Source organism: Pan troglodytes, chromosome 19, assembly GCF_028858775.2.
Source record: "Pan troglodytes isolate AG18354 chromosome 19, NHGRI_mPanTro3-v2.0_pri, whole genome shotgun sequence".
NCBI classification, from domain to species: Eukaryota; Metazoa; Chordata; class Mammalia; order Primates; family Hominidae; genus Pan; species Pan troglodytes.
This window is the reverse complement of record NC_072417.2, coordinates 12,546,124-12,572,498: the sequence shown is the minus strand read 5'-3', so window position 1 is coordinate 12,572,498 and position 26,375 is coordinate 12,546,124. Positions and strand designations below refer to the sequence as shown.

The following is a 26,375-nucleotide window of genomic DNA, read 5'->3' as shown; positions in this document are numbered from 1 at the left end:
TTCGTGATCTGCCCGCCACGGCCTCCCGAAGTGCCCTTATGCTTCTTTTCTTGCTCTTCCTTACCATCTGTTTTCCCAGAAATTCTGTTTCTACCGTCATTTCTTGACTCTCAACCCAGCAGTTATGGAAACTGTTGCGTCAAAAGTCACCAATATGGCCAGGCACGGTGGCTCACGCCTATAATGCCAACACTTTGGGAGGCCACGGTGGGTGGATCATTTGAGGTCAGGAGTTCGAGACCAGCCTGGCCAACATGGTGAAACCCTGTCTCTACTAAAAATACAAAAGTTAGCCGGGTGTGGTGGCGGATGCCTGTAGTCCCAGCTACTCGGGAGGCTGAGGCAGGAGAATCTCTTGAACCCAGGAGGCGGAGGTTACAGTGAGCCAAGATTGCGCCACTGCACTCCAGCCTGGGCAACAGAGCAAGACTCCATCTTAAAAAGAAAAATCACCGATGACCTATCTTTATCAAACCTTAGTCTGTGTCATAGTTGACCAATCACCAATGACCTATCTTTATCAAATTTCAGTCTGTGTCATAGTTGACCTCCCTTTGTCTTTGGGCCCTAAAGCCACCTTCCTTCAGCTTCACTTTAGCATCAATGAATGACCCCTTGTCTTCTCTCTGTTCACCAGACCACCCTCCTGGGCTTCCTCACCACCATTCTTTTTTTGGTCTCCTCCATCCTTCCTTTTACTCCTTAGTCTCAGCAAGCTGAGTTAGTGCTCAGCAGATATGTATTCAGTGGCTGGGCGCAGTGGCTTATGCCTGTAATCCCAGCACTTTGGGCAGCCGAGGCTGGCAGATCACTTGAGGTCAGGAGTTCAAGACCAGCCTGGCCAACATGGTGAAACCTCATCTCTACTAAAAATACAAAAATTAGCTGAGTGTTGTGGCGGGTGCCTGTAATCCCAGCTACTCAGGAGGCTGAGGCAGGAGAATCACTTCAACCCAGAAGGTGGAGGTTGCAGTGAGCTGAGATCGAGCCATTACACTTTAGCCCTGGGCGAGACTCTGTCTCAAAAAAAAAAAAAAAAAAAGTATTCAGTGACAATAATAGTAGCAACTAGAGCATCATCTTAAATTCCACTCTGGCTTTTAACCCCTAGTATCTAATTTCATATTAAATACTATTTATTCACACATTTATTCCCTCTTCTCCTCTCTGTTTCCATTGCCACTACTACTATTCTAGGTCAAGTAGTTGCTTAGAGTGTAGCAGTCAAGGCCCCTGCGTTGCACAGCCCCAGAAGGTGCCATTTGCCTTGTTTCTGTAAGTGACACCTCCTGGAGTTTGTAGCATACCAGGCTCCTGCCCACCAGGCTCCTATTCACTGCACTGCCTCCATCATTCTCTTCCTGAAAGAGCCACTCCCCTGCTCAGAAATCATCAGGCCTTTGCTTGGCTAGTAAAAAAAAGTCTAATTCCCTATTATTGGCATTTAAGGCTTTTTGATCTGTTCCCAGTCTGTTTTTCCAGCCTCTTCTCCCACTACCCCATCCCTCATGAACCCTTACTAGTTATATGACATTGGGCGAATTATTTAACTTTTCTGAGCCTGTTTCCTCATCTTTATAATGAAAGTAATGCCAGACACAGTGGGCACGTGCCTATGGTTCCAACTACTCAGGAGGCTGAGGCTGGATGATAGCTTGAGCCCAGGAGTACAAGGCTATGGTGTGCAGTGACCATGCCCGTGAATAACCACTGCAACATAGCAAAACCCCGTCTCTTAAACACTTTTTTAGTGAAAGTGGTAAAAGCACCAATATTAGAGCTGCTGTGAGGCCTCGGAATGAACCACAGTGCACGTAAAATGCCTGTGCAGACACTAAGGCCCTCCTGCCTGGACAGTGACACCAACCTTCCTTTCCACTCCCTAGGCATGCTCTGCCTTTTTCCACTCGGGTTTTTGTTCATGCTGTCCCTCAAAGCAGAGTGCCCTTTTTCTGCTCCATATGTCTTGTTACCTGTCGAAATTCTATTCCTCCTTCAATCCCCAGATGAAACTCCACTTCCCCAGTGAAGCCCCCCCTGGTCTCCCCCAGGAGGAATCCGTCTGCCTCTGCTTAGCGTTCCTGTGACACTCTTCAGGCTTCATTTGTGGACCTGCCATCATGTCTCATGTTCCCGTTATTTCTGGACTTGTTTCCCACATTGTCTGTGCACTCCTTGGAATCGGGAGGCATGTCTTCAGCTCAGTTTAGCAAGTGGCATTGAGCATTTACTATGCCAGTGTCTGGGGGACACAGAACTAATCACATTCCAGAGTGTACAGTGGTACAATGTGGTAGAGTCCTTGACAAGTGATTTGAAGTGTGAATGAGCGTCCGTACAAAACGCAAGTCCGGGATGCCGAGGGAGCACATGCTGCCAGGATCCATCTGCTTCTGGAGCTTGGTGTTTAGCTTTGCCTCTCCAGCAACCAGCAGCACCTTCAGAATTGGAGGTCTCCTCCAACGCTTGACTTCCCGTGCGCCTGGTGGGCCCTGTCCAGGCTGCCTGTTCTCCTGATCAGCTCCTTCTGAGGAAGCTGCTTAGGCCCAAGCATGGAAGGCCTGCTGCGGGCCAGCTGGAGTTGGGGTTGCTGTGGCCCCTTTAAGAACAGGCCCCACATGCACCAAGCTGGCGGCCCTGCCTCCTGTCAGCCTCCTTCCTCCAGCCTCACAGCCACAAGAGGATTTCTCAGCAGAGGAAAAATTCCCCCCTTCCCTTCCCCCCCTCCTTTAATGCCCGGGGCCCTTCACTTCCATAATTCTTCATTTTCCAGCCTTGAACGTAAGCCAGACACATCTGTCTGGCCATATGCGTGAACCCTGGAGTCTGTGCCGAGGTGGCTGTAAAACAGGGCCGGTGAAGGCCCTTCTGGGAGAGCACACACATGTGTGCCCTCAGGCCATTGGCTTCCTGCCCAGAACCACGGGGGCTTCAGTGCTCCAAACCCATGCTAACATTTTCTTATTTTTCCTCTTTTTGTTTAATTTAAGGGGGGAAAATCCAAGGAAAAGGTATAAATTGTCCTGGGAGTTGGGGAGAGGCTCCTAGCTGGAGAGGCCATTATTGTTGGCAGGTACCTGGGTCACACTAATACAATAAGGAAGAAAGGAGCATCGAGTGAATTAAGATTGGAGGGATGGGCTGTAAATTACCCTGCTCTGAACTCCATCAGTCTCCAGGGTGTTAACCGAGAGGTGTAAGGCAAGTCCCCGTTCCCAGCGCCTCTCACAGATGTGGCAAAACAGGAACCACGCATGTTTGGGGAAGGGGATGTGAAGATGGGGTTGAAAAAAATCCTCCTGGCCCCCAGGATAGCTATAAAGTCCAAGTGAGATCTGGGGCTGTAACCACACCCCCACTTCCCTGCTCTTACCTAGACCCCTGGGCCGCCTAAGCTCTTCTGTGAGCATGGGGGAGGTGAGGCCTGGTCTCCCTCTGCAGCCTGTCCCTCCCTGCTTCCGGCGTTGCACAGAGGCTGGTGAGTGGGGCCGACTGGAGGTCAGAAAAGGGGTGTGGGGAGCTCTCAGAGCCTGTGCAGCTGGAGCTGCAGCGCCCAGGCAGGCCCCTGGATGCTGGGGGGCGCCAAGTCCGCCCACCCAGGGCTTTGAGGCCACACTCTCCGGCTCAGCCCACGCTCTGTCTTGTTGCCTGAGACAGCTCCTCCTGTGGGTTCTGCCCACCTTGCTGCTTTTCTCCTGAGTTCTTTTCGTTCCCATTGCCATTTGGGGTTGTTCAGAGACCAGGGCAGGGTACATGGTTTGGGAAGTTGGTCAGAAGTGTTTGATTCCTAACCAAACCACCAGGGCAAAGCAGTCACTGAAAATGCTCCTCCAGGCATGAGGCGTGGCCTCTTGGCACCTCATGCTGGCCCTGGCCCTGTGAATCCCCCGCTTCCTCACTGCCTCTCTGAGGCTTTGCTGTGATTTGTGCTGCTGTCGGGCGGGGTCAGGTTTCCTGAGCAGTTGCAAACATCCCACCTGAAACATAACAGGCTCTTCCTCTGGCCACATCTATTGTTTCCCTCAGCATTATGGCCACAGTCTTGCTCTGTGGCCAGCAATGACATGTGTTCTCAAAATAGCTTCTCTCCCCTGTCCCTTTCCCGCCCACCCGCCCTCCTGAAGATGTAGTCCCTCCTTTGTGGTGGCCCCAGGAGTTCCACTCTAAATTTAGCTGCCGTCCATTCATACTGCCACCCAGCTAGGGGGGGCTGTTGTGGAACAATGGGGTATGCACAGAGCCCCCCACACCTGTATGGAAGCTGGCGGAAGGCAGACACTCAGGCCTGGCTCCTGGCTGTCGGAGACAGGGTGGGAGCCAGCACAGCACCAGGCCGGGGGCACGTTCACGTCAAGGCAGGAAAGCACATCAGCCTGTGGAGCGGGCATCCGCCCTTCCCACCCAGACCCGCTCCAGCCTCCCCAAAACCTGAGTGCTGGGCCCCAGCTTTTGCTCCAGCACCATCCACTGGGGGCCTGGCTTCCCACAGAGTGGCCAGGCCACTGTCTGAAACGCCCTCAGGCTGCTGCTCAGAGCAAGCTCAAAGGTGTCATGCTTAGCCCTGCCCCTCCCTCTCCATCAGGAAAGGGCCTGCCTGCTTCTTTGGCTTTTTAGATCAAGTTATCAGTTAAAATTCAATCCGATTATCTCTAAGTGCCCTTCAGCTCTGAGAGCCAGTGACTGAGCCCACTGTCCCCTGAAGTCCTATGATACAACAGGCGGTATGGGAGGTATGACAGTGGAAACTGCAAGAAAAGTAGGCAGTTCTCCTTGAGCACTTGACAGTCTAGTTTGAAAATAAGATCAGTCCTCCTAAAACAGTAAGAAATAGCAAACAAATTGCCATAGTTATCATTTTTAAAAAGAGTGCAAGAATATATTAAGCTCTGTGGTACATTTGGACATCCAGAAAAGGGGTTCTAAGCAGCAGTTTTTTCATTTGCAGTGTACCCCAAATGAAGATGCTCCTCCTCCTGCTCCCAGGGGATGCTGCTGGTGGCTCTGCCTGCCTTTTCTAGCACCCTCAGTATCTGCCCTCGTTGGCTTCTGCTGGCCGAGGATGAACAGTCAGCCAGTGCTTATCTCACCCACTGTTCCTATTTTTATTTTATTTCCAGTTTTTCATGTACATCCACATAGTTAAGATACATATATACAATAAGTCTTTTCATAGAAATCAGTAGCCGGGCGTGGTGGCACACACCTGTAGTCGCAGCTACTCAGGAGGCTGAGGCGGGAGGATCACTTGAGCCTGGGAGTTTCAGGCTACCGTGACCTGTGATCGCACCACTACATCCAGCCTGAGCGACGGAGTTAGACTCTCCAGCCTGAGTGACGGAGTTAGACTCTCCAGCCTGAGTGACGGAGTTAGACTCTCCAGCCTGAGTGACGGAGTTAGACTCTCTCTCTCTCTTTTTGAGATGGAGTTTTGCTCTTATCACCCAGGCTGGATGGAGTGCAGTGCCATGGTCTCGGCTCACTGTAACCGCTGCCTCCCGGGTTCAAGCGATTCTCCTGCCTCAGCTTCCCGTGTAGCTGGGATTACAGGCATGTGCCACCATCCCCGGCTGATTTTTGTAGTTTTAGTAGAGATGGGGTTTCACTATATTGTCCATGCTGGTCTCAAACTCCTGACCTCAAGTGATCCGCCTACCTCTGCCTCCCAAAGTGCTGGGATTACAAGCACGTGCCACCACGCCTGGCTAATTTTTATATTTTTAGTAGAGATGGGGTTTCACCATGTTGGTCAGGCTTGGATGAGACTCTGTCTCTTTTTTTTTTTTTTTTTTTTTTTGAGACGGAGTCTCGCTCTGTTGCCCAGGCTGGAGTGTAGTGGCACCATCTCGGCTCACAGCAACCTCTGCTGCCTGGGTTCAAGCAATTCTCCTGCCTCAGCCTCCCGAGTAGCTGGGATTACAGGCATGAGCCACCACGTCCAGCTAATTTTTGTATTTTTAGTAGAGACGGGGTTCCACGATGTTGGCCAGGCTGGTCTCGAACTCCTGACCTCATGATCCACCCGCCTCGGCCTCCCAAAGTGCTGGGATTATAGGCGTGAGCCACCGTGCCTGGCCTGAGACTCGTGTCTCTTTAAAACAAAACAAAACAAAACAAAAAAATGCTGGGCACAGTGGCTTACGCCTGTAATCCCAGCACTTTGGGGGACCGAGGCGGGCGGATCACTTGAGGTCAGGAGTTTGAGACCAGTGTGGCCAACATGGTGAAAACCCATCTCTACTAAAAATACAAAAATTAGCCGGGCGTGTTGGCTCACGCCTGGAATCCCAGCTACTTGGGAGGCTGAGGCAGGAGAATCGCTTGAACCCGAGAGGCAGAGATTGCAGTGAGCCGAGATCACACCACTACACTCCAGCCTAGGCATCAGAGCAAGACTCCGTCTCAAACAAAACAAAACAAAACAAAAAAAACACATCAGTAGTCCTCTGCTCCACCCCTCCTCATCCCCAGTTCTATTTCCTGGTGGTTTCCCCCTGATATTTATGCTCTGGATATGTAGAAAATAAAAAATAGAGTTAGGAAGGAAGAAAGGAAGCTGGCATTTATTGAGTTACTAATATGTGTCAGGCACTTTGCTAGGTACTTTCATATATAAGGTGAATGTGGAAATTTCCTGTGTTACAAAGCTTCTAATTTCTGTTGAAGACATTGCTCTGGCCAGAGAGGCTCAGGGATGAATGATTCTTCACCCTGTAGAGGGAAGGAAGCAGCCGCACTCCCTATGGGAGCCCCTAAGCAGGAGGAAGACCTCAGAAGGCCCCTCTCCTGGTCTTGCTCTGCTTCATGATCCAGGTTCTCCAAGTGCCACACCTCCTGTGTCAGCTCATTGAATTGCTGTTACTTGTAATGTTCATTGTCTCAGCTTGCAGCGGTAAGCATCATAAGATCATCTCCACCGTAGAGAAGGAACTTAACCTGCAAAAGTTTTTCCTGGAGACCCAAGCCTGTTAGCTTCCTCCTTAGGTATTATTGTATATGATCTCTTTCCCAGTTCTCTGCCAGCTTGCTCCAGGAAACTCCCATACCTTAGAGAAAGTTAGTTACTTAGCACCTTCCAGAAACAGAATTATTTTTTTCTTCCACATTTTATGCCAACTTGGGTCCTTATTGCTACCAATCTGATTCAGAGTGTCCGTGTGTTGCTTGGGTTCCAAGGGCACTATCCAGGGATCACTGTGGCCCAACCTCAGCTGCTGTTAGAAGGTTCCTGTGGAACTCTCCTTCCGGGTCAGCACGCTTGACTCCATGCCAGGGCCAGTCTGTCTGAACCACAGCATTCCGATTGCACCCCCCTCACCCCCACCAGAGGCTTCTGCAGCTTTTTACTCATACAAACAAAAATAAACCTCACTACCGGCCTCTGAACTCTGCAGCGGCATGCTTCCCCTGCTCCCCAAGTGTCCCATGGCTGCGAGTGGGGACTTGGCACTCTCCCCACCGACATCACTTTTTCACTCCCTGCGCATCCTGTGTCCTCCTCTTACCGTGCGACCCAGAGATCGGAATGGGACGTGACGGCCGGCACAGGCGCCGTGCACAGCTGCCAGGAATCTGACGGGTAAAATCTGGAAAAGTTGGGAGGGCAAATGCTAAACACACACACACACAGCGCCACTCAGAAAGGGCCGGAAATGCAGACACCCGTAGAAGGGTGCCTGTGGACTCCGAAGCCCTCCTCCGCCTGCCACTCTTTTTAAGGGGACTGAGCCAGTCTTGTGACCCAGGTGTGACCCCCCCACCCAGAGGCCCACCGGTACCCCAGGAGAAAAGGGAGCAGCTTCATCTCATCTCCTGAGACTCCGTGAGGGCATGCGGGGAACAGGAAGCAGTTGTTTGGTGACTCACTGGGCAGAGCCAGGTTAAGGGAAGTTGTCTGCGGGCGTCCCTGGGACCGGATGATGGCAGCACAGCTCTGACCACCCTCACGGGGCTTGGCCCCACCCCACACCCAGGGAAGCCCCCTCTGAAAGGCTGCGGCCTATTCACCTTTCTAGCTGCAAGCCAGAGCTAAGAACCTGGGGAATTTAGAGCGTCTCTGGACCTCGCTTCTAGATTTTTCTTCTGTCCTGCCATCAGAACACACAGGTAGGCTCAGTTTGTCCCCAGCATCCCTCAGCCACCTGGCTTCAAGGCTCTCCTGCCTAATTGCCAGCAATAGAGGTAGGATGGTACCAGGGCTTAGGAGCTGACTGTTCACATAGGGTAAAAAAAAAAATGGCAGCCACTTCCTTGATAGAGTCAGACCAGGCTGGACGGTTGTTTCTCAAGGCAGGAGAACTGAGATGGTAGGGGACTTGCGGGGCAGAGGCAGAGGCGCAGTGCAGAGCCAGACCCCCAGCCCCTGTCACTCCAGCTGCCACTGCTCCCACGTCTCCCTAAGCCATGCTTGTTCTGTCCCTGCTCACCCAGAAAGACAGATTTGAGAGCCATGGTACCAGGAAAGCATGCCTGGCAACAGAAGAGCTAGACGGAGAGCGCATGGCCTGAGAAATGAGGAAAGAGAGTGCTGATGCTCCTCCGCAAGAGGAGAAAGGGCAGAGGGGTTTACTGAACCTGAGCAGGGACCATTTCCTGTTCTTACAAACTGCCCAAGCCAGGTTTGTTGGAATGCCTGTCACCCTCTAGGTGGCAGCCCTATGTAGAGGTTCAGTGACCCCGCCTCCCATGGGAAGGTAGCCCGCAGTAGTGGCACCTTGCTCTCATGAGGTGAGATCAGTAGGAAGACTTCAGCAGAGCGGGCCCCTGAGCTGCATTTCTCATGCCTGCCAGCGTCCTGTAGCCTGTGCCTTTACCAGCTGTGGTGGCAGTGGCAGCAACAACTTACTCATAGGGAGAGGTCCCTGGCAGGTCACAGAGAAGCCACCCCCATCATTTGAAGGCATGCCCTTTCAGTTTTACTGTCATTGTCAGTGAAACCTGAGCAGCCTCCTCACTGACTGTTGGTGGCCAGGACCAGCACTGTGGGCCCCATCTCGGTTGGCACGCACGTCCACTTCCCCAGCCCTGTGCCTGCATCTGGGTCTCTGCAAGTTGCTCTGTGGCAGAAGGCCATGAGAGGGTGTGACAGGGCTGGGACCTGCCCTCCTGGCCCCGCCAGGTTTGTGTGGGTGCCCTCCACCTCCCTACTCAGGGAGCATGCTGTCTGGGCAGATGCCAGCAGATCAGTTCGATTCTTGGCCATGGTCCCCAGAAGAGGAAGCAGTGCAGTAGTGGCCATGTTCTGTAGTGACAGACATACCCAGAGCCGGTCTCGAAGGGCCGCTGCCACACGTGTAAGGCTGTCAGAGAAGAAAATCAGGCTTTTGCAAATGTGCATCTCTCGGGAACTTCCCTGAGAAATGTGAAAGTCCACAGGGAAGGCAAGCGCTGGGCCACGTGCTTGGTGAGAGGTGCTAGAGGAGGCGGTGGGACAGTGGGGCCAAGGAGACTCTTCTGCTTTTATTCTTTTGTCTACTTTTTGTTTGGCAGTTTAGCTTGCACTAGTAAGCATATGACTAGGCTGTCAATTGCTTAGTACCACGATATGGTTGCTGAAGAAGAGGCTAAGAAAAAAAGTGACAAAGTCAGTTTAAAGAAAAACGTCGAGTAAATAATAGTGTAGCTTGTACAGGTTCGTGGCAAAGGAGCAGAGGTAGAACAGAAAAGACCCGTGTTTAGGAAACTGCGCTGGTCGAGGGCAAGGTGGTGGGCCATTGTGATTGACCTGGGTGTTGCTCTTTGCAGACACATGAGTTGGGTCTTAATTCATCACATTGCACGGACTTCAGCTGCTGCTGCAGGGGAATTTCGTATTATTAGCTGTCAGTATCACTTTTTTGTATAGCCTTTGAGTTCAACTTCATTGTTCGTTGTTTGTTGTTGTTGTTTTTGTTTTTTGAGACAGGGTCTCGTTCTGTCACCCAGGGTGGAGTGCAGTGGTGTGATCTCGGCTCGCTGCAGCCTCCGCCTCCAGAGCTCAGGCAATCCTCCCATGTCAGCCTCCCAAGTAGCTGGGACCACAGGCGTGTGCCACCACACCCAGCTAATTTTTTTTTTTTTTGTAGAGACGGGGTTTCAGCATGTTGCCCAGGGTATATTTTATTTTGTTTTGTTTTGTTTTAGCTACACAGTGAAGTAAGTCAAAATAACAGATTCTGTTTGCATTTTCATGTCTAGATTGAAAAGTACCTCCTCTGTAGGCTTTCTAGATAATGTATGTGAAACCACTTTGATATCTAAGGAACCTAATTCTCCCTTGTTGAATTTTAGTTCCAGTCTTACTTTAAGAGACCTGTTACGTTGAATATCCTCAGGATCCTTTCTCAGCCCTCGGCAGGGTTGTACCCATGCCATTCCCTGGGCCCCTTGAGCTCTGTTTTTATTGCAGTGCTATGTTCAGCCCTTGGGCCTATCCCTGAGACCCGACGGGGACTGGTTATTACTCTGGAGGGGAAGAGGTTCCTAGGGGCAGGATGCTGACACACCGTAGTGTCGGGGCCCTGGCTCACCCACCTGCTTGCCTGCTCGCTGTCTGGCTCATTCACCACTCTGTCCCCATAGGCTGTCCTGGAGGACCACAGTCAGATGAGGCAGATGGAGCTCGAAATCAGACCTTTGTTCCTCGTACCAGACACCAACGGCTTCATTGACCACCTGGCCAGTCTGGCGCGGCTGCTGGAGAGCAGGAAGTACATCCTGGTGGTGCCCCTCATCGGTGAGTCAGGCGGGAAGGGCAGAGCGGCCTTGCACGTGCACAGCAGCCCCCTCCACACACGCCCCACGGCCTGGAGGCCAGGCAGGCAGAGCCCTGCTGTGCGTGTGTAAGATGGGATTTGCAGGGGAGTAGGGAACGCGTGGGGCAAAGAAAATTGTTTAATAATCAAAGCAGTTCACATTCTCATGGCTGATCCATGGCTTAAACTGCTTGAGCAAATGGACTCCTGTGTCCCAGCAACCAGAGGCTGCATGAGCCCAGCCCTTGTTTTTATCCTTATAAAGCTTGCAGTAAAACAGCAAAGCTGGTTCCCGTTATTGGTAAACACTCAGCCCTGGCAGATAACGGCAGTGCTGCTGGGTGGTCTGGCAGGGAGGCTGGGAGGATTTTGAAGTGGTTAGATGCCTTTGGTCTGATTGTCTTGTAGCTTTTCATGATCACTCTGTTGGTTCGAGGTAGCATTCTTCTGGCCAGTGTCACCCTAAGGCTAGGCCAGCAGGAACCCTCCAGAGCAAGCCCTTGGCTCATGCCTGTGGATTCCTACCACTTGGGCCCTTACCACTGTCTGGGCCTTGGTGCTGGTGCAGGGTCAGCATCTCAGGACCCAGCTAGCTTGCTTTCCCACCCTCTAGCCAGAGAGGCCCAGCTGGGCTGTCTCCACGGGACCGTCTGGGTACCGTTAGTTCTTGGAGCTCTGTGGTGGGTCAGCCTCAGGGTGGGCTCTGGGCTCCGGGCTCGTATCTAGCTGATGGCCTCTGCGGAGGGAGAGGGTCTAGGAGATGATTGGGAGGCCCAGGCGTTTGCACATCCCCTTCTCAGCAGCTACTTGGAGCAAGTTTGAGAGCCTTGTCTTCTGGAAAAGCCACCAGACTGGCAGTCTGCCTGCCAAGCCACCTTTGACATCCATGCCAAGATGTTCCATTGGGCCTTCCCTCCCAGTCCCAAGTGTCTTAGTGCCAGATGGGGGTGGAAACAAAGGGCAGGAAACATCCGCCCCTGCAGAGGCTGCAGAACCCTGGGGGGTTGTGGGAAACACGTTAGCACCACCTGAGAATGTTGGCACCGAAGCAGCCCTCCTCCCTGCCTCCACCCTCCCCGTCTTCCTTCCCCTCCCCATGTGGCCTGGCCAGAACCTCTTAAATCCAGGCCCTTAGACCTAAGGGAAGGCTTTCTGCTCTTCAACAGTAGAACAGTTTCTGTCACCAAGGCAGGGCAGCAAAACCATCACGTTGTCCCAGGCTTTCCCTTCTCCTCGCTGGGGCGGGCTGCCTTGCCGGGTCATATGTCTCTCTGCTTTCCTACCCAGGAGCTTTTCAGGGGAAAGAAAGTGTTTTGCTAGATGGTCAGGAAAGGGTACAACTGAAAGAGGCTGTGGACATCTCAGGAGCCCCCTAAGAGCCGTAAGGTGCCTCAGACACCGTCCCAGGCTGCCAGGGTTTTTCGTCACCAGGACTGATCGTACCCCAGGCTGTGGGCTGAGTCTCCTTGTTCTTGATCCAGTGAAAGGCAGGCTGTAGCCCTTGGCCCTGAGGAGCTTAGGGTTTAGTAAGGAAATCCGGATTCGGTGGGGAGGGAGCAAACGCATGAGAAAACCCAGCAGATACATGCAGGACAAAGAGACGACGCCTAAGGGTGCTGGGAACTGACAGTTGTGCTACAGCCATACAGGCCAGCCTCTCTGGACCTGCCTCAGCTGGGCAGGCCCCTGGACTCTCCCAGAGGCTGTAAGAGGAGGGCTCCTGTTTACTGATGCTTTCCTTGGTAGACTCACGTCCTGTGCCCAGAGCAGCAAAGGGTTAAGCCGCCAGCTTTCCCTTCTTGTTTCTGGTGCTCTTTAACCTGCTCTGTGCTCCGCAGACCTGACCCCAGCGTGGAGAAGCCCCGCCTGGTGCAGAAGCACAAACAAGCTTCCTCTTTGAAGCCTGTTTAGTTTGGAAGCAGGAAAGCAGATTTTGGGATAGAATACCCGTTTTTCCTGTTTGATGTTGTTTGCTGTACCATACACCCATCTACCACTGCTTCCCAACCTCAGCCATGCACTGTGTGGACACCGCAGCCTGAGGGTGCCGAAAGCATGGGCATTGTGTGTGTGTGTGTGTGTGTGTGTGTGTGTGTGTGTGTGTGTGTATTCCCACATGGGCCCTTTCCAGAAAGTGTCTCCGAATACCCAGACAATGAGTGCCAGGCTCACCATGGAACAGCATGCTCACGCCGGCTCCCTGAGCCATGAATCACTGCGCTAAGGAGAGGCCTCAGACCCCAAACTCTCCCAGAGCCCCCGAGGAGCACATATTTCCCACTTGACCTCAGGCTTTTGGCTGGAATTTTGGAAAGAATCTTCACCAGAAAATGAAGCCATGTCCCAGACACACAGGGAGGCAGACAGGCACATACACACACACACACACACACACACACACACAGACATATACACACATGTACACACACACACACATGCATACATATACACATGTACACACACACATGCATACACATACACGTACACGCACACAGACACACATACACGCACACAGACATACACGTGCACGCACACACACACACACACGTGCAGTATCAGAAGGTAGATGTGCCAAGGTTCTGGTCTTGAGGAATACCAGGGCCTTGCAAATGAGGCTGTGACTGCCCCTTCCTCCATGGTGACCTCCCTGCACTCCACCAGTGGGGCTGGGGGTAGAACTTTACCCCTCCTGGACTGCCGTGTGTGGGGGCCCAAGGAGTTGAGGAAGGACGCCTCCCTTTCCCTCGAGCTGCTGCATACCCTGGACTCTCCTGAGGGACCCTTTCACGTTAGTCCTGTAACCAAGGAATGCAGTAGAGGGACCAGATTTCTTCCTCTAAATACAGCAGCTCCAGAAGATTCCTTTAAGTTCCTCCCAAGAGGAGGGCAGGGCCCAGGAGAAGAGACAGAAAGGGAGTAGAGCCCCCACAAGCTCCCCTCTGGCCATAGTTTCATTGGAAGACTCCTGTGGGGGAAGGATGGATTCTGGTCTGGGAAGGTGTTGGCTGGGAAAGTGAATGGACAGAGGCCTAGGATGAAAGCTGATTGCTGAGGCTGATACCTTGTGGGGCTCTGTCTCATCAGTGATCAATGAGCTGGACGGCCTGGCCAAGGGGCAGGAGACAGACCACCGGGCTGGGGGCTACGCCCGTGTGGTACAAGAGAAGGCCCGCAAGTCCATCGAGTTCCTCGAGCAGCGATTCGAGAGTCGGGACTCTTGCCTGCGAGCCCTGACCAGCCGTGGCAATGAACTCGAATCCATCGCCTTCCGCAGTGAGGACATCACTGGCCAGCTGGTGAGACCCTGTGGCAGGAAGGGAAAGCCCACAGCCAGCTTCCAGAACAAGGTCTCCAGGAAGGAAGGGCTGAAGGAGGCCCATCAGCCTGGGCAGCTGAGGGCCAGCCACCATGGAGGCCCAGGTGGGGGAGTTCCTTCTCCCCTAAGTCACTCTTAGCACAGTCAGACCAGGCCAGGCAGGGCCAGGGCATGCATGGGAGGGATCCGGGAGGTGGCCCTGCCCAGGGCCCCAGAGGCAGAGGATCCCTCCTCCTCCTCCACATGGCGCCCCCTTCTGCCCAGTGGTGCTTCTCACACATGTCTTCCTCCAGGGTAACAACGATGATCTCATCCTGTCCTGCTGCCTCCACTACTGCAAAGACAAGGCTAAGGACTTCATGCCTGCCAGCAAAGGTACAGCTTTGCCTCCGCCTTGGGATCATCCATCCCCACTGCCCTACCTCGTCCTACCCATCCTCAGCCCCTGAGAAGGGCTCCACTGACTCTGGCCTGGGAAGTCTAAGGAATCAGTGCTCAGGGCTGATGCATGCCTGAGGCCCAACCTCCCTGTCCTGGCTCCCCCAGCCCCAGGGAATGCCAGGTGCACCCTTGGCCAACTAGAGATGAGCCTAGCCCAGGAAGCCCAGCCCTAGGCCGCGAGGTTCTTCACCCCGCATGCATCCGTTTCCTTTCTTGGGTGTCCTCAGTGAGTTCCGTCTGACAGCAAGAATGTCTTTATGATTCACTGTAGCTGGTGCTGGCCATGGTCTCCCGAGCCCAGCCCTCTGCAGCTCTGAGGGCAGCCCCCCAGGGGTCCCTGGGGCACACTTCCCTTTCTTGGCCATGCTTACCTTCCTACCTTCTCTGTTCACCCCTGAGTGTTTACCCTATTTCAGGCCTGGGGCAGAGGCATTTCCCCAGTGAATAGTGGGCTTTGCTTCCTGGTCTCTTTGGTCACAAGCTGTAGCACTTTGAAGGCTGGCTAGAGTTTGAGGTTGGTGAGAGCTTGAGGACTGAGCCCTCAGCCCGGTTTTCAAGACCTTTTGGGGTAAGCAGAATCTCATCTTTGGGCCAAAGGCCCACTCTGGGTTTCTCACCCAAGCGCTTGACCACCTCACCCTCAACCCTGAGCTGGCCTTCATGCCTCACCCCACAGGTCAGTGACACTAGGGTTTTCTGCTCCTGGCTCCCAGGATTCTGGCATTTTTTTCATTTGGAAGGAATTCCTAGGACCTGCCAGCTCTGTGTCATCTGCAGAGCTGGCAGTTCTCACCGTTTCGTTTCTGTCTACCTATAAGTGGTCTCTTGTCATTGCCTTTCCGTCTCTGCTGCTCTCTCCTTTCTGTCCGTGTTTCTTTCTAGCCCTTGTGTTCAGGCTGCTCTGGGAGTTGACTCTCTCCTGCGTCCTCTCCCCATACAGACACAGCCCCTCACTCCTGCATGAGTCTCTTTACTAGGGGCTGGTTATGAGCCCACAGCCGCTGCTCAAGAGAGGTCCTGTCCTGCCACCAGGTTTGCATGCCATATCCCTCGGGACCAGATATGAGCATTAAAGTGATAAAAGGAGACCTGGCTGAGCCAAACAGAGGAGGTTATGTTCTGTCCCCGGCAGCTCAGTAGTCTCTGAGTATCCCCTCACCCGAGGCCACCTTCCTCTCCCCTCTGCCCACCACAGCCCCTTGCCTCCCTTCACACTCTCCTTCCTCCTGTCCTCTTCTCTCGCCACCACCAACCCCACAAACCTCTCCCTCCCGAATCCTCCAAACTCCTCCCCAGGCTGAAAGCCAGTTCTCAGCCTCCCTGCCTGGAGCTGGCAAGCCTGAGCTTCCTAGAGGGGTACCTCCTGAGAGAGAGGTAGGCGGGATTGCTGAAGGCCTTGTTGGGAAGTGTGGTTCCAGGACTGCTGGGCCCCACCCCAGCCTCAGAACTTTCTTTCTCAGAACGGACACATTTTGGCTTTGGCCCTACTAGTCCTCCCACCCCCGACTTCACCCCAAACAGCCTACAGGAACCCATTGCCATCCGGGGGACCGCCCCTATCAGAATTACATCAGCAATGGCTGGTGTAATCAAAGCCCATTTGTCAGTGTGAATTCTTAGCAGATTAACTTGTCAGATTCACAGAGAAACCGTCACTAAATGTTTATGTGTAAACGATGTTGAATTTTAAAATCATGTGGATTATGGCGGATGGGGCCTGACAAGATGACAGTCTCTGGTTTCTAACAAAGTGAAGTTACCCGTGTCAAAACAGAGGATGTTTATTGTGAAAAATGTCAAAGTATCCACAGAAACCCCTGCAGACCCCTGCCAGCAATGTCGGGCCTTGGTTAGCTGACCTAAGGCCTGGGACGCTCCTGGTTTGAGGCCCAGGGCAGGAATAGTGGGGCTGCTACAGACGCAGCCAGCCAGCTGGGAGCCCCACACAGCCCTGCATGCCACCACCCCAGCCACACTTATCTGCAGAGGGGCCCGGCCCAGGCAGCTGAGTAGTCTCTGAGTATCCCCTCACCCGAGGCCACCTTCCTCTCCCCTCTGCCCACAGCCCCTTGCCTCCCTTCACACTCTCCTTCCTCCTGTCCTCTTCTCTCGCCACCACCAACCCCACAAACCTCTCCCTCCCGAATCCTCCAAACTCCTCCCCAGGCTGAAAGCCAGTTCTCAGCCTCCCTGCCTGGAGCTGGCAAGCCTGAGACTGCTCAGGTCCGACATGGATATTTGCGGCCCCCCCACCCCCGCCAGCCCACGCAGTCAGTGAGCACAGCAGGACACTTCCTGTGCCTTGCTGTCTGCCGGACCTGGACCTCTGTCAGGAAATGCCCAGCCTGGGACTGACGAGTAGACCTGCCACCCAAGCAGGCCTGTCAGGGTAGGGATGTCACTTGTGTGAGTGCTTGTCCCTGGCTTAAATTCCCTCCAATGTGTTAAAGATTAGGGAGTTAGGGAAAGAGAGGTAGTGGAGAGACTGTGCTTAAAAAAAAAAAGTCATCTAAAAAGAATGAAAGATATCTGTGCCACTATAGCAAGACCTTTTAAGTATATACTCTGAAAGTGTGGCTAATATGATCATGATGCTGTAGGAAAAAAAGGTTATATGTCCAAGTGTATGTACTTGTAAATGTGCCTAAAGAAACCTGGAAGGATACACAGGTCTTCCCTGGGGTACAAGACGGAGAACTGGGATCATCATCTTAACTCTACTCTTCCTTTTTACTCTTCCGTCCTCTTAGAGACTTTTGCCTGTATACATGGATTACTGTTACTTAGCAGGGGCGACCGGTTGGCCAAAGCCTGGGTGTGCCAAGACCCTTACCCTCTCCTCTCCTCAGGGCTCCCTTAAGCTAACCCCTCTCCCCACATCTGGAAAACCCTGGATACATTTTCTGTTCCATCTTTAGTTTTCTGCCTCTGGATGCCTAAAGCTTCAACCTGCTGGCTTTTAGAGGGAGAGGACTTGTTAAAAAAAAAAAAGTGGGGTGTGGGGAGAGCGGTGTTGTGATCTGGGGGCCAGCCATGTGGTAAAAAGGAGTAGAGCTCAAGGGGCTGCTTCTGTTCCCTCAGTTTAGGGTCCTGGGATGCTGGCGGGTTTGGGCAGCTTTTGGGAACTAGGCAGAAGAGAGTCCTGTATGGGAGGCCAGAGTCAAGGCAGAAGCCCAGTGCAGCCCTCTCTAAGCCAGCAGGGGAGGGTCCCCGGGGCTGAGAGCCCGGACGGAGGAAAGCACTGGTAGAAGGGCCAAGACACGGCTAGCGTGGCACCCCCTCCCCAGGACCACTTTCTCCAGGGTGAGAAGAGCAGCCAGCCCTCTGCCTCCTGTCCTCAGTGACAGCCTTCTGCTCTCTCATGCCCACAGAGGAGCCAATCCGGCTACTGCGGGAGGTGGTGCTGTTGACGGATGACCGGAACCTGCGTGTGAAGGCGCTCACAAGGAATGTTCCTGTACGGGACATCCCAGCCTTCCTCACGTGGGCCCAGGTGGGCTGAGGGAGCCACACTGGGGCCCCCCCACCGTGGAACCGTTCCTGAAAGGCCACCAGGCGCCCAGTGTAGCACGGAAGATGCCCACGTGCCTGAGCCACCAATCCACCCAGACAATAAACCATCCTCTTCCAACCCACGCCGTGGCCATGCTGTGGGGGACCTGCTCCTCACAGAGCCCCTCCCAAGGATCGGGCGGAAGCTGCTGGGACCCTCCTGGGCTGCCAGGATTTAGCAGGGAGGTGGCTGGCTACAGCAACAGCAGCTGGGCAAGCCAGATAGGCCGCCCATGCTCTCAGCCTTTCTCCCTCCCCCGTCTCATTCCAAGGCTGAGGGAGGGCCTTCTCGCCTGGGGACGCAGCCACTTTCTCCAGTGGAGACAGGGCAGGGGTTCAGAGTTTCCGTCAGATGCAGTGAAATCACAGTTCCCTTTCATCTTCAGAACCTCTGTCCTGAATGTGTTCAAGAGGCTTTGGTTAAGTCAGGAAGAAGTGCCCGGGGTGTGTGTCCTCAGTCTCCCTGAGGCCTGGGCTCGCCCATGAACCCAAGTCGGCTTCTAGACAGCATGTCCCTACCAGCAGCCCTGGGCCCCCACCGCTTCTACCATCCACCCCAGACTTCCCACACACCCTTCCTGCTGCTCTTCTTCCTGCCCTTATCAACCTGGGTCCCTCACACTTTGCCAGTTGCTTCCCCATGGACAGTCATGAGTCTAGAGGAAAGGGGCATCTGGTCTCAGGCCCGTGCTCTCGGGTGGCCTCCACCTGCTCCCTCTCTCCTCACTGGCCTTTCTTTCCATCTAGCTTCCTCTTCAGGAAATGTCCTGACTCTCCTCAGCTCCCCCTTCACCCCTCCTTGCCCGCCTACCCTCCCTCCAGAATAGCCCCTCACCCTCCTTCCCCTTCTAGTTGATCCTGTTCACCTCCCTGATCCCCTTCATTTCTTCACCGCGGTTCCTCGTCGTAGGGGTTCTCACTCTGAACTTTCCCTCTCTGCTACCCATGGCAGGAACCTAGTACAGCTCTCCCACCCAGGGCCTTCCACCCTCGGCTCCTGTGCTGGGAGAAACTTCCAGGCGTGGACAGCCCAGCCTGAGGCATTCCAGTGCCTGGGGCACCGTCGCCTAACCTGGTTTCTAGCTTTGCCCTCACTCCCCGGAAAAACTGACACAGGGGCCCTTTCCTTGCCCCTTTAGCTGGTACCTCAGTGGGGAGGCTTCCTTACCAAGAATGAGTTCCTGAAACCCAGGGCCAGAGACAAGGACAACTTAGGGGAAGATGGGGTTTTTGGTGGAGCCAGGGGCAAATCTTAATGGGACCAGTGGGGGATACCCCAGAGCCCATGGCCTGACTGCACAGCCTGCCTGGAGGATGGGTGCACAGCTCTGCCCTCCCTGAGGCCCAGGACTATGCCAGAAGCGATGGGGTACCGTGTAGGGGAGCCAAGGCCAGTAGTTTGGGGGTAGGAGTCCCCTAGAGTCTCAGAAGACTGGGCTCTTTGGAGTACAGGGTCCCCAGCCTCTCCTTTAAGATTCTCTCCCCAGCTGGAAGGCCGATGACTGGGTGGTCGGGAGGGAGACCCATCTCCTTTCTGTCCCGTTTGCAGCACTGGTTTTGTTTCCTTAATAAATTTTTAGTTATGAAACATACCTGACCTCTTGCTGATCTGTTTCTGGGACTGGGGAGGGAGGCAGGTCCAAGCCTCTGCACCTGTGTGAGGGTGGCCCTTTCTGGCTCCTCCACCCAGCGGGCGCAGCCCATCCAGGTCCTTGTGCAGGGGCAGAAGAGAGCAGCGGGGTCGGGGTCCTTGGTTACTGCTTTATTGCTGTTTGGTTCGAGTATAGAAAATGGAAGCGGCTCTGGAAGAGCCTGTGTACAAGGTAGGAAATATACAAACGAAGAGGAGGGAGCTAAAGAGACCGCGTTCCAGCCCAGCCCAGCCTGGGCTCGGGATGGGGGGCCGCCGGGGCGCATGCAATAAATATGGTCCGGGGCCGCAGGGAAGGGAAGGGAGGGCACCGCGGGAGTGGGAGACCTGGTAGGCTCTTCGCCCTCCGACTCCAGAACTCCCCGCCCTTGGTGATTGAGGAAGGAAGGGTTGGCCCTGGGGCTAGTGCCACTTGTGCAAAATGAGGAACTTCACATTATCAGTCCCGGGGTGGGTGGGAGCGGGGGTGCGGGGGGCCCTCCGGCCGGCTCAGTCCCCTCCCCACTCCCCAACTCTGCCCGACGCTCCGACCCCAGCGGGGAGATTCACAGTGAGAATGGGGTGTGGTCGCGAGGGCCGGAGGTAGGGCTAGGAGTGCCCCAACAGTGACACCCCTCCCCCTCTATGAGCAGCGCGGAGCCGGGGGAGGGGGCCGACGAACCACAGGAAGAGGCGGGAGGGGCCTGGGGTCTCCTTTGGTCAAAGCTGATATCAAAAATATAAATTTCCCTTACCCCATCCCACCCCCGTCCCGGGGATTTCCCCCGACCCCCGAGCTAAGGCACGAAGCAGTGAGGCCAGGTGAGGCCGCCGAGAGGTGGAGCCGCCACTGTGGCGACGCTGCGGTTGTCCCGGGCACAGTGGGCCTGCGCGCCGCCCCCGCCGCTCCCTGGGGTGCGGGCCAGGGCCGCGCAGCAGCGACAGAGCGGGCTGGGGGGAGGCGCTCTAGGTGGGAGAGAAACGGTCGATGGTCCGGCCGTCGGGCCCGGCCGCCAGGTGAGCGCCCTGGCTCAGCACCTCGGCCGCCTTGTCGGGGCTGAGGCCCAGCTCGGCCGTGAACTTGGCCAGCGGGTAGAGGCTCTCCAGCGCCACCTTGGGGTCGTGCAGGAAGTGCGTGGTCTGCGCCAGCAGCTCGGCCGCGGCCGCCTTGTCCTGCTGCTTCAGGCTCAGCTGCTCGGCCGTGAGGCGAGCCACAGCAAAGACGCCCTCGGGGAAGTCGAGCTTGCCCTTGCCGTCGGGGCCGGGGACGCCGGGGAGCCCCCCCAAGCCCGCCAGCGCCCCGGCCGCGCCGGCCGCGCCCCCCACGGCGTGCATCTTCATGTGGCTGATGAGGTTGCGTTGCTGTGCGAACTTGCCGCCGCACACCTGGCATTCGTAGGGCTTCTCGCCCGAGTGGATGCGCATGTGCTCCGTGAGGCGGTACTGGCGCGTGAACCGCATGCCGCACGCGTCGCACGCGAAGGGCTTGAGGCCCAGGTGGCTGCGCATGTGGCGCGTCATGGTCCCACGCTGCGTGAACTTCTTCCCGCAGATGGTGCACGGGTAGGGCCGGGTCAGCCAGTGCGTCTTCTCGTGCTGCCGCAGCGTGGCCGGGTCCTTGTAGCTCTTGTCGCACGACGCGCAGCGGTAGGGCCGCAGCAGCTCTCCCAGGCCACCCGGAGCCCCGGCGACCTTGTCCCCGCCGCCTCCAAAAGGGGGCCCTAGGCCGGCAGCCCCAGCGGCCACTTCGGCCGCCTCGGCCCTGCCGTACAGCGCTTCCTCCTCCTCCACGTGTGCCTCCACGTGCGCGTTCAGCTGCTCAGAGCTGGGGAAGCCCTTGCCGCACGGAATGCACACGTACAGGTTGTCACCGAAGCTCTCGGGCTCGCCATAGGCCAGGTGCGGGCATGGGTAGCCCTCGAGGTGGCCTCCAGGCGGGCTGGGGTCCTCGCTGCTACCGGTCTCCTCGCTGCTGCTCTTGTAGTCGTCGCCGTCGCCGCCCGCGCCGGGCCCGTCCAGGCTGCCAGGGTAGCGCGGCGGCGGCGCCAGGCCGAGCGGGGGGCCCCCGGGCGAGACGGCCGCGTCCCCACCACGCTCTTCGCAGCGCTCGCTGGGGGAGCCGCGCTCCCGGCCCAGCTCGTCGCCATAGCTACCCAGGCCCGGCTCGTGCTTCATCCAGCGATAGAGGAGACTAGGCCCGTCGGGGCGGCCGGGGGGCTCGGGTCCCGGGCTGCCGCTGCCGCCGCGAAATGGGTCGGAAGGCGGTGCGGCCTCCTCCAGCTTCTGGAAGGGCAGCGGCGGCAGCGACGGCAGGGCGAGAGGCGGCTCCTTGTAGGCGGCGGGGCCGGCGCTGGGAGGGCTGTCCGGGCGCGGGGGCAGCTCGCGCTCAGCCAGCGGCCGCTCTGGCGCCGCGGAGCCCGGGGGGCTCTTCTTGGACAGGTCCAGGCCACAAAGAGGGGAGCAGCGGCGCTCCGAGGCACAGAGGGCGGCGGCCGGGCCGGGTCCCGACGCGTACAGCTCGGCGCAGTGCGTGTTGACCGCGGCCTCTGGGCCCGAGGGCGGCTCCGCGGCAGGCGGCGGCGGAGGCCCGACTGGGGACGGGTAGCAGGCCTGGATGACCGGCGTGGCGGCCCGCAGGCCCCGGCCCGGCCGACCATAGGGCGCGTAGCCGCCGCCGCCGCCGCCGCCGCCCCGCAGGTGGCAGTACTTGCCGTGGCGCTTGAGGCGTTTCTTGCACAGCGCCACGAGGTCGGGGATCTGCAGGTAGCTGGCGGCGGCCAGCACGGCGCCCAGGCTCGGCTCAGCCCCCGGGGCCACGGCCGCGGCCGCAGCCGCCTCTGCGCCGTCAGCCAGGCGGCCGGTGTAGATGAAGTCCAGCACCAGGCGGAACACGGCCGGGCTCACCATGTCATGGTCCAGGTTGAGCAGGTTGTCATGCACCACCAGGGACTTGAGGTAGGCGCTGCTGGCCGCCAGCACGTTCTTGTGCGCGCGGAAGAGGGCGTTCTGCACCACGATGATCACGTCGCACAAGAAGCCCTTGGTGCGCTGGTTGTTGAGCTGCAGCAGCAGCTGCCTGGAGTGACCGGGCGCCTCCATCGTGTCCAGCATCGTCTGCCCAGCACACTCTCCTGCGGGGACACACACCGGCCGGGTGAGAGCCGTGCGGCGCCCTGGCCGCCTGGCCCCAGCCCGGCACTTCTCCCCTCCACTTCCCCTTCCCTCAGCTGAGCGGGGGCATCAGCCCTGCGGCCTGGGCACCGGCGAAGGACCGGCTGCCCTCTGGAGTGGGAGCCCAGGCCGGCCCGCCCGGACCAGGAGAAGGAGCAGGAGGTGAGCGGCCGCCAGTGGAGGGGAGGCCAGGTCGGCCTGCACGCCCCAGGGCACCTGGCTGGGTGCTGGGGCTTCCGAGAAGAAAACTGTTCAGGCGCAGTGACCCTTTTGGAGACAGTTACCGGATTTAAGTAAAATGTCCGCTTCAGGAAAAGTCATTCAGGGCGGAGAAGTTTACCCAAGTAGGGAGAAAGGGAGCCGAGGAACCAGCGCCTCCCGCCTCGGGAGAAGTTGCCCCAGTTGGGGGAAGTGATACGGAGGAGGGGAGCGCGGTGCCCGCCCTGGCGCCGCCCTGGCCGGGGGCTGTCAACCCTCGGTCGGGGCCCGGGCGGCGGCCGCGCGGGGAGCGGAGGCAGCGGCTGCCGTGGCGGGCAGAGCGCGAAGGCCGGGCCCGGCGCGGGGAGGGCGTTATATCGGGGCAGGAGGCTGAGGCAGGAAGCAGGTGGGGGGGAGGGGGGAGCCACGCAGCTCCCAGGGGAGGGAGGGGGCAGCGCCCCGGGCGGGCACGGCGCACAGCCGGCTGCGGCCCTGACCCGGGCCTGCGCCCCACCCGCGTCCCGGCCTCGGCCTGGGCCCTACACGCGCGGGCCCGGCGCCTCCCTCCGCGGCTCCCCCGGCCCCTTCTCCCCCGGAACTCCGCCGCCCCAAACTTGGGGAAAAGTTTTCCAACTGCAGACAGGGCGGGAGGAGTGCGCCGGCCCCAGGCCCTCGGCTCGCAGCTCTTCCTCGCGGCCCCCAAATCTGGCGGCAGAGCCCGGAGCCGAGCCCTGAGCTCCCCTGCCCGCTGCTCGCCCGCCCGACCCCGTTCCCTTCCTGGCCCGCGGGGCCCCGCGGCCCGTTACCTGCGGTCCCGGCGGGCCGGGCTCCCCTCCCCGCGGCGGTGGCAGCTCTTAGCCGATGCCCCACCCGCCGCTGCCAGGCCCCGAGCTGTGCCAGGGCAGCGCCCCTGCCAGCCCCGCCCGCCAGCTCCCCTTCCCTTCCCCTCGCCTCTCCAGCCCATGTGCGGGCAGAGCCGGACCCGAGCCGCTGACCCCGCCGTGAACCCGGCGCGGAGCCGCGGCCCGGTGGTCCTGAGTCCGAAAGGGACGACACCCGGAGCCCTGAACGCCAGCCGCCAGCCGCGATGGGGCACCCGCGCCAGAAGATGCGCCCGAGGCGGCCGACGCACGAGGACCGGGCTGTCCCGGGTCCCCCATCCCTCCCGGTCCCCGGCTCGAGGACCCACCTGGGGGGCATGTCGAAAGCCCCGGGCCCGGCTGACGGCGGATCCAGGGGGGACGTGGCTGCGCTGCCCTCCGCCCGCCGGGCCCCCGGTCGGTCTGTCCTGCTGGTCCGTCCTCCCCGCGTCCTGGTCGCGTCTCAGCCCCGCCGCGCTTTCCGCACACTCTTATCTGGAGCGGCCCGGGCCGGCGGGCGCTGCTGCGGCTATGGCGCCACCTCGCGGGCGCGCAGGGCTCTGCGCGGCAGGCCGCTGCCTTCCTCCCGCGCACCTGAGCTGGAGGCGCACAGATGCTGAGCCCGCGGGGAGGGGCCCACCCTACCCGCAGGTTCGCCCTCCCACCTGTACCCACCTGGGACCCCGACCCCAGACACGCGAGTCCCAGAAACCCTGGGGCTTTGAGCTGAGCGCTCCCATGTACGTATTTCTAGGCACACAGCCCCAATTCGGAAAAGTCCTGCCCGCAAGCGCCGGACTCGGGTGGTGGGGGTGGAGGAGAGGTTATCCTGCGCAGTAGCCGAGCTCTCCTGGAACTCCCCGTAGACATTACTGTACGGCACTGTCCACTTGGACGCACTCCCCAACACACCCACCCTCAGGCGCATGGATTCGGTGTGCGCGGCATAAACTGATTTGTCCCCAGCCCTATCCAGGCACTGATACTAACAGGCGCTCATGTTTCCAGAAGCACACCCGCCCCTTCCCGCAGCCCTAGCGCTCTGGGATACTCCAGGGGCAGCCACGTAGGGCCCTCCGGGAACCTGGGCAGAGGTGTTACCCACACAGCCCGCCCTGAACTTTCGGGTCTCCTAAAGGAACCCACGACGAGTCATCAGGGCGACTGGAAGTGGCTGGACAGCGCCTCCGGGGGGTCCAAAGAAGTAACCATGGGGCCCTAGAATCCCCCTGTACGCCGTTTTGAAGAATCCCGCGTGGACTTTTTCTCCAACCCACCCGCCCGAAGGAAACAACAGGGGCGCCTGCGCCTGGGACCCCGCAAGGTCCCGCGCCCCACGTGAAGGTCAGGTTTGTGTGGGTGACGTCTCTTCTGGGAGAAAGGGGACCCCGCACTGTCGCGCCGCTGCTCGCAGTACTACTCCGGAAGTGGCCCCGTGCAGCCCCGCCGCGCACCAAGCCTCCTGCGAACGCCGGATCTCCGCGGCCCACGCTCCGCCTCCGCCCCGCACCTCCTGACCCCCGCCCACACACGGCGTGGAGCGGGGAGGGGGGGGGGTCCCCGAGAACTCCGCCGCTTCCGATTGGCTGCGCCTCCCTCCGCCGCGGAGCGCGAGGGGCTGGGGCGCTGCGTTACCATGGCAACCGATGAGGTGCGCCCAGATCCTGTCCCTCCGAGGCCTTGGAGAGCTTAGCAACCGCGCTCGCCGCCCCCCGCGCTGTCCTCTGGCCCCCATGGCCCCGCCAGAGGTACCGGCTGAGTCACCGGGCGAGGGGCAGCGGGCGCGGCTACCAGCGGCCCCCGAGCGACACCAAGGTCTCGGGCGCCCCCCGGAGGCTCCCTTTGCTGCGCAGGCGACTTCACGGCTTCGGTGCCTGGAGGAGGCTTCGGTCCAAACAAGTCCGCCTGATTCCCGCCGCTGCCTGAGTCCGCCCCATGTTCTGGATCCATCTTACCCACTCCCTCTCCCATGTCTCCCCATAGCATCCTCACTTTAGAAGCAGTGAGGTCCCAAAGAGGAAAACGGAGGCCTCCGGAGCTGCCGGTCTCTAGGGAAGGCGGACCCCGACATCTCGCCCGAGGGACGTGCTGCGGCCTGAGGTGGAAGTTACGGAGTGTTGAGGGGAGGTGGAGAGGCTCCTCATAAGTGCTCCTAGAGCTGGGCTTTGACGGATGAATAGGAGTTCTTCCACCGAGCAGGAAGGCATTTGTGAATAACAGAATCCCTGGGACAAAGGCTAGCGGCAAGAAAACTGGAGCTCTAGTAGGCCAAATCCAGACTACGCAGGGCCTCTCTGACCCCATCTCTTTTATCTTTTCTCTTTTTGATAGAGTCAGATCCCCCACCCCCGACTTCCAAAGAGCCCCTCCGCCCCATGTATCTTGTGCAGTGGAGTCTGTGCATTGCTAACCTGCCCCAGGGGTCTGCTGTGCCCACAGTCTTTATTCTTCAGCGTTCCCCCACATCCGCTCCCCAA

General features: G+C 57.8%; 2 protein-coding genes across 8 annotated transcripts in view; one reads left to right on the top strand and one right to left on the bottom strand.

Moving 5' to 3' along the window:
• SMG6 (SMG6 nonsense mediated mRNA decay factor) overlaps positions 1-19,631 on the top strand; it is a 245,042-nt gene extending 225,411 nt beyond the window's left edge. For all 6 annotated transcript variants that reach the window (XM_003315290.6, XM_016931164.4, XM_016931163.4 and 3 more), the window contains 4 exons: positions 10,558-10,711; positions 13,815-14,026; positions 14,340-14,421; positions 17,859-19,631. In XM_003315290.6, coding sequence (XP_003315338.3) covers positions 10,558-10,711; positions 13,815-14,026; positions 14,340-14,421; positions 17,859-17,989 — 579 coding nt within the window. In that variant the 3' untranslated portion in view covers positions 17,990-19,631. The remainder of the gene's footprint in view (positions 1-10,557; positions 10,712-13,814; positions 14,027-14,339; positions 14,422-17,858) is intronic.
• Positions 19,632-19,786: 155 nt separating this feature from the next.
• HIC1 (HIC ZBTB transcriptional repressor 1) lies at positions 19,787-24,353 on the bottom strand. Of its 2 annotated transcripts, none has more exons than XM_016931176.3 (2): positions 24,228-24,353; positions 19,787-22,800 (listed from the first exon to the last, which is right to left on the bottom strand). In XM_016931176.3, exon 2 carries the CDS (start codon positions 22,778-22,780, stop codon positions 20,636-20,638), a length of 2,145 nt encoding a protein of 714 aa, XP_016786665.1. In that variant the 5' UTR covers positions 22,781-22,800; positions 24,228-24,353; the 3' UTR covers positions 19,787-20,635. The 2 variants fall into 2 exon arrangements, with proteins under 2 accessions (XP_016786665.1, XP_016786664.1); XM_016931175.4 differs by lacking the exon at positions 24,228-24,353 and adding an exon at positions 23,125-23,304.
• Positions 24,354-26,375: the final 2,022 nt, after the last annotated feature.